This window comes from Lactuca virosa, chromosome 3, assembly GCF_052849685.1.
Source record: "Lactuca virosa cultivar CGN04683 chromosome 3, Lactuca_virosa_CGN04683_v6, whole genome shotgun sequence".
Classification (NCBI taxonomy): Eukaryota; Viridiplantae; Streptophyta; class Magnoliopsida; order Asterales; family Asteraceae; genus Lactuca; species Lactuca virosa.
This window is the reverse complement of record NC_136428.1, coordinates 140,369,404-140,376,624: the sequence shown is the minus strand read 5'-3', so window position 1 is coordinate 140,376,624 and position 7,221 is coordinate 140,369,404. Positions and strand designations below refer to the sequence as shown.

Genomic DNA, 7,221 nt, shown 5'->3' with positions numbered 1-7,221 from the left:
AACGAAGAAGTTGAGTTAAAACCCTAAACGACGACATGTCATCGGTATACAGTTAAGAGACACGATGTCGTCCGCTATTTTCGTACATTAAAAATAAAATAAATAAGATATATCTGAACTGACGACAAGTTGTCGGCCACTGAGTGTCACATGGCTCGCTATCAATCTTTACCGATGATTTGTCATCAGGATAGCCCTAAAAATCCGACATCGATTTTATTTTCTACAAAATGGAATATAAATAAACATAAACATTATCTGGGGTAACATATACTGATGACTTATCGTTGATAAATGTTTTAAGGAAACCGCAAAAATGTTTTTCGTTCCCGCCTAAGGTATACTGACAACTTATCATCTCTATACATTCTCAGGTCATATAATTTTAGTCAACTCTATACCGACGACATGTTGTCGGTATATATGAAACGGCACTGATGACAGGTGTCATCGACATAGTAGTGTTTTGTTATTTATATCATCTTACTTTTCTATATATTTTTTTAATTTATGACATTTGATTTTGTTTTAATTTTTCTATCATAATATTGTACTTTAAATATAATATATTTTTTTTTTCTATTATAGCACTTTTCATGTATTTATTTATTTATTTATTTTATTATATTATAACATTGTACTTTAAACAATCATATTGTGTTGTTTTCTATTTTAGTTTTGTACTTTACATATTATATTGTTTTTTGTGAATTATAGCATATTACTTTGTTTTTCATTTTTTCCATTATAACATTATACTTTACAAATTAAGGTCATAATGATTAAGCCCTTAGTAATTAAGCCCTTCAAATTTAATTCATTTTCCAATCAAATTAACAATTTTGCATATACACATATAAATACAATCATTTTGACATAGATTATGTACACATATACATTACACATTATAATTAGCAAGTGTGCATATATATGCATACATTATACACAAATATACATACATTATACACACATACATTCCAAATTGCATACAAATACATATATATACATAATTTTCTATTTTTATATAAATGTTATACATACAAAAACATTATACATACACGATGCACATACAAATACACATATACATACATAATACACATACACAAACGTGTATATATATATATATATATATATATATATATACATGGTACACATACAAATACACATATACATACATGATATACAAACAAATACACATATATATACATGACATACATAAAATACACAATACATACACAAAATATACATTATACATATAAAAAATAAAAAACAAATCATATAGAACCCGTGGTTGTTTAATCCGAAGGAGAAGGGTGGTGGTGGCTGTATTCCAACAGTTGTATCGTAGAATTACATGTCGTCTTCGTTGGTAGTGTCGTGGACGTCGTCGATGTCGTTGACATCGATGGCGGCCTTTGTCAGTGAAAATTCGATGGTAGAATGAGTTGGGGAGAAGAGAGAAGTGGGGTTGTCCGAATTTTTATAGAGAAAAAAGGGTTCATGGAAGAGGGAAGAATGAGCTACCAAGGGTGATATATATTTGTGTCGCATATTGGCAACGATGACTATCAATTGTGGCGACGAATAGAGTAATAGCGGTGTTTATAACTTTGGAGAAAAAGAACAACGGTCATTTTTTGAAGTACTAGCGATGACACCCATCGCCGCTATTGGTTTGTCAGTATCTTGGTTCAGCCATTGGATTAGGCAATAAATCGAGAAATAGAGTTTAACCCCATCAGTGGCGGAACCATGAATTTTGATATGGGGGTACAAACATTGTCAATATATTATATGTAGTTATCCAATATCCAACATTAAAAAAATGTTAAGTAAATTACACGAATGGTCACTATGGTTTAGGGTAATTTGCGCGTTTGGTCCCTAACTTGTTTTTTTAACTCGGAAGGTCCCTACTATTTGTTTTTCTTACACGCTAGGTCCCCGTTTTACCTAAAAAAACTATTTTGCCATTGATTTTTTAAAATATTTAAATAAACACATCCCAACCCCAACCCCCCTCACCTTACCTTACGTATACCACCATTTTTTCCTATTTAAATAATAGTCTTGTTAGGTAAGACATGGACCAAGTGCATAACAAAAACAAACAGTAGGGACCAAGCGCATAACAAAAACAAACAATAGGGACTTTCCGAGTTAAAAAAATAAGTTAGGGACCAAACGCGCAAATTACCCTAAACCATAGGGACCATTCGTGTAATTTACTCAAAAATGTTATAATCTCTATAGTTGGGGGTACAATAACATTAAACATGTTTACAAATAATATTATATATATATATATATATATATATATATATATATATATATATATATATATATATATATAATTTTTTGGGGGTACTGTACTACCCCAACGCCCATTTAGCTCCGCAATATTTATGCGAATGTTAGGTGTCGGAGCTAGTGGTTGTCGCCCCTAAAGCCCAATATTCTTGTAGTGATTTAAGCAATAATAGTAATAATATTATATTGATAATAATGAGTTTATGCATATTGGTTATATATATTTTCATATGTATATACGTTTGTATATACACTTATGTAATTAAGCGGAAAAAATACGAATTGGAAAACGACAATAATAGTAGAAATAATATGATAAGTAGTAATTGTAATAATAATAATAAATGAGAAATGATAATAATAATAATAATAATAAAAAATGAAAAAACAGGGATCGATATTCAACCTTTGATGAACAAAATGTAATCATATTATCATATATATGAGAGAAGAGGGATCTTTTACGTTTGATGAACATGTTTGGGTTGACTTTCTAAAGATTAAAATAAATAAACAGACAAGCAAAGTACATAAAATAATACCAAGTGTACGTACGTATCCTTAATCTATGGCTCTTTACTCTTAGGTTTAACATGCAAAGAGAATATGAAAAACAGAAAGAGCTAGTGGACTTTATATTCCTCGAGTAATATATGTTTTGTTTACCCTATTTTATACTTCATGTTGCATGTATAAATGCAAGACTTTTATCTATTAATAATTGGTTTTGTCCCAGGTGAATTAACAAGTGGTGATGTTTAGTAGATGTGGTGCTTGTTCATTGTATTTTAGTTGATTTTATATTTTGTGAATAATTTTAGAGAAAATTCGGATAATAAACGATGAGATTGGTTTGAAAAAAATAACCAAGGAAAATCAAATTTTGGAAAATGACCACAAGATCCGCAGAGCACCCTCTGCAGAACCATTAAATGCTCTGCGGATCCTCTACAGCTCTGCGGAATTGTTGTTTATTGATTTTTTTTTAATTTTTTTTTTCGTTTTTTCGTTTTTTTTTGCGTTCATTTTCGTTTATTAATATTAATTTTTTAAATACACTAATACCTTATGTGATTATGTAAATACTTTGACAAAAAAAGGTTAAAAATAATAAACTTATGTTTGATATCAGTCCACAGAACTCTTTGGGAATCCACCCTCTGCGGATCCATTAAAGCCTCTGCGGATCCAGCTACAGCTCTGCGGAATGTTGGTTTTTTAATTTTTTTAATTTTTTTTCGTTTTTTTGCGTTCATTTTCGTTTATTAATATTATTTTTTTTAAATACAATTATACTTTATGTGATTATTATGTAAAAAATTTGACAAAAAAGGTTAAAAATAATGAAATGTTTTATGTAATACGTTTGCTACTGATGTATGTTTTTCATGTATTGTACTGTTTTGTATTTTATGTTCTATGGAAGAAAGTAAAAGTTAACTGAACTGGTTTTGTAAATAACCTAATAATGAAATGTCTTTTATATATATATATATATATATATATATATATATATATATATATATATATATATATATATATAAGAATCAGTGTACACCTCTGCGGAGCAGTACACACCTCTAAGGATCAGTGTACAGCTCTGCGGATCTGTGCACACCTCTAAGGATCAGTGTACACCTCTACGGATCAGTGCACACCTCTAAGGATCAATGTACACCTCTGCGTATCAGTTATAGAAGTTATAGACGTATTTAAGTGGTTATTTGTGAGTTTGTGAGTTTCAATTACTAGTAGAAGTTGTTTTTTCGTTGTGTTTGTAGAGAGTGATTTGTAAAATGAGTTTTATTATTTTGTGTACGGGAGGGTCGTGGCAGTTAGTTAATGGAGTTGAGGTTTACGTTAGAAATAATGTGAAAAACTATGGTTTAAATCTTCCTCCTAACATTGACCATGAAATGTTATTACAAATGGTTAGAAGTAAGGCGGGTGTGTTAAATAGTCATATATGTTTGTCTTTTAAACACCCGGAGTTAGGGTATGTCATGGAGCTTGGAGATGAAACTGATGTATTTCAATTGAGACATGTAATGTCTGAATCAAAGAAGACGGTGCATTTGTATTTAACGGTGGTAGGTGAAGAAGATGAAGAACAAGCAGTGGTTAACAACCAGTTTAATCCAACAAAAACTAATAGAGGTCGTAGAGAAAGCCAATGTGATGGAAACCATTCAAGGGGAAGAGGAAATGACACTTTTGTATCAGATAATGATAAAGAACCAAAAGTGGGCATGACTGAATTACAACGTGAAAATTTGTTCGAGTTTGGAGAAGTTTCTGAAATTGATGATCGAAGATGTGAGGAAAAATCAAATGAAGGGTGGCCGGATGATGAGTACACGCAACGAAAAACTGCTTTTAATCCATGGTATTGTATTCCTTCTATTCCTGATTGTCCAAAACCTATTCTTGAACCTGGACCATTTCACAGTTTAGGTCCGAATGATAAATTAATTGTCAATCAAACCTATAACACCAAAAAATAGCTAGCATTTACTGTTAAATTCAAACCCGTTAGAGAAAAGTTTCAGATAAAGGTTGAAAAATATTCAAAATCTCGGTACCAGGTTGTTTGTATGCAAGAAAACTGTCATTGACGTTTATACGCATGTGTCATTAAAGGAACAGAAATGTTTGAAATTAAGACGTTTAATGACGAGCATACATGTTCTTCATTGCTTATACACCCAAATCATAGGCAAGCAAATAGCGAAGTTGTGGGAACCATAATACATAACATTATGGGTCAAGGAAGTTTGAGAGTTTGGAAGCCTAATAATATAATTAGAGATATGAATGCTTTGCAACAAATAAATATGAGTTATTCACAAGCGTGGCATGCTAGAGAATTTGCTTTGGGATTGATGATGGGGACCCCCGAAAAAAGTTTCTCCAAACTTCCAATTTATTTTCACAATCTGAAGAAACATAATCCTGGTATTGTGGCGTACATAAAAATTGATTCAGAGGATCGTTTTGAGTATTGCTTTTTCGCTATTGGATGCGCGGTAATATATTTTTAAATATATTTGTTATTATCTTAAATGTTTATAAACAATTTATATTGTTGATATATTAATGGTTTTTATATTGTTGTTGCAGATACGTGCTTTCAGAGAGTGTTGTAGAAAAGTTATTATTATGGATGGTGCTCATTTGAAGGGAAAGTACAAAGGCACCATCTTGCATGCAGTAGCCATGGATGGCAACAATCAGATCTTGCTTATTCGGTATGGAATTTGCCCAAAAGAGACTACAGATTCTTGGACATGGTTTCTTGAAAAACTACATGAATGCATTGGTGATGTGGAAGGTCTGACAATGGTCATAGATAGAGCACCCGCAATTGCTGTAAGTATTCAAAATGTTTTTCCAAATGCTCAACATGGATTGTGTGGTTTTCATCTAATAGGAAACATAGTCCACACCTTTCGAAAAAACAAAAAAACAGCAATTTTGTTTTGGAAGCTGGTAAGAGCTTACAAAACCACTTAGCTTGAATTCTACTGGGGGATACTTCGTAATATAAGAGATGATGTAGCGATATATCTCAGTCAAATTCCACGTGAGAAATGGACCAGAGCGTATTTCCCTACCACGAGGTATGATTATATGACCTCAAATAGTGCGGAGTCGATGAATGCTGTATCAAATAAAGCAAGGAAGTTGCCTATATTACCACTTCTTGAGTTCTTTCGCGCACTTATGCAGAAATGGTTTTACAAACGGCGGATGGCTGTAGGTATGATTATGTTTAATTTTAAATTATATGATAAATGTCATATATAATAATATATGTTTGTTTTAACAGAAAAAAGTACAACAATACTAACAAAGTGGGCTGAAGATATGGTTAAAAAAAAAATAAAGAGGGGATTCAAGGATGGTTGGTATCCGGTGTTGACAATACAACATATCAAGTGCATGACTTCAAAAGCGGCGGCATAGTGAATTTGAGGGAAAAGACTTGTTCTTGCAGATATTGGCAACTAACTGGTTTGCCATGTGGTCATGTGATAATGGTTTTAACGCACTTGAAAAATGATCATTGTGGCCATATGGCTATAGATGCTTATAAAATTGAAACATATCGAAGAACGTACGAGCAGACCGTATACCCTCTTTCAGAACTTAGTGATTGGGAGGTTTCAAATGACCTTATGGTTGTTAACCCTCCTGTGATGGAAATACGTCAAGCCGGTAGACCAAAAAACACCAATCGTATTCCATCTCAAGGTGAGGAACCAAAAATAAGAAGGTGTACTAGATGCCATAACACAACTCATAATGCAAGGACGTGTAAGGAAATCGTTCCAAAGAACCAAAGTAAAACTAAAAAACGTACTAGGGCTTCAGGGAGTGGGACAAAAGCGACAGAAGAGGAACAGACGCAAGCGACCGAAAACCAATGGCAGCATGAGCCAGAGAACCAATGGACACAACATACCGAACAACAATGGCAGCAGCAGCCAGACAACCAATGGACACAACAGACCGAACATCAATGGCAGAAGCATCCAGACAACCAATGGACACAACAGACCGAACATCAATGGCGGCAGGAGCTACATAACCAATGGGCGCAAGAGACCGAATACCAACCGCAGGAAGAGCCACAGAACCAATGGCAGGGTTGCACTGAGTACCAATGGCAGCAAGAGCCAGATAACCAATGGACGCAAGAGACAGTAAACCTAGGGACACAAGCAACAGATAACCTATGGACGGAATACGAAAACAGATCAAAGTTTACATGGTTCGATTTGAATGAATGAAGTTTATTTCAAAGTATGTTTATTATGAGGGTTGTATGTTTATGTTTTTTAAGGTATGTTTTGTAACCTATAAAAAACATGGAATATTTGTATAATTTTAATTAGGTTATTTATATGC

At 32.9% G+C, this 7,221-nt stretch overlaps 1 protein-coding gene across 1 annotated transcript; it reads left to right on the top strand.

The window, feature by feature from the left end:
• Positions 1 to 5,144: 5,144 nt before the first annotated feature.
• On the top strand, positions 5,145 to 7,103 carry LOC145164122 (uncharacterized). The gene is made up of 4 exons (XM_079082847.1): positions 5,145 to 5,336; positions 5,431 to 5,679; positions 5,824 to 6,070; positions 6,199 to 7,103. Exons 1-4 carry the CDS (start codon positions 5,145 to 5,147, stop codon positions 7,101 to 7,103), a joined length of 1,593 nt encoding a protein of 530 aa, XP_078938973.1.
• Positions 7,104 to 7,221: the final 118 nt, after the last annotated feature.

What these genes read in the sequence shown, in the direction of transcription:
- LOC145164122 (XM_079082847.1), top strand. Translation starts at nt 5,145, where the DNA reads ATGAGTTATTCACAAGCGTGGCATGCTAGAGAATTTGCTTTGGGATTG. An exon ending in TTTTCGCTATTGGATGCGCG is followed by an intron (nt 5,337 to 5,430) that starts GTAATATATTTT and finishes TTGTTGTTGCAG; the next exon opens with ATACGTGCTTTCAGAGAGTG. An exon ending in ATAGAGCACCCGCAATTGCT is followed by an intron (nt 5,680 to 5,823) that starts GTAAGTATTCAA and finishes AAAACCACTTAG; the next exon opens with CTTGAATTCTACTGGGGGAT.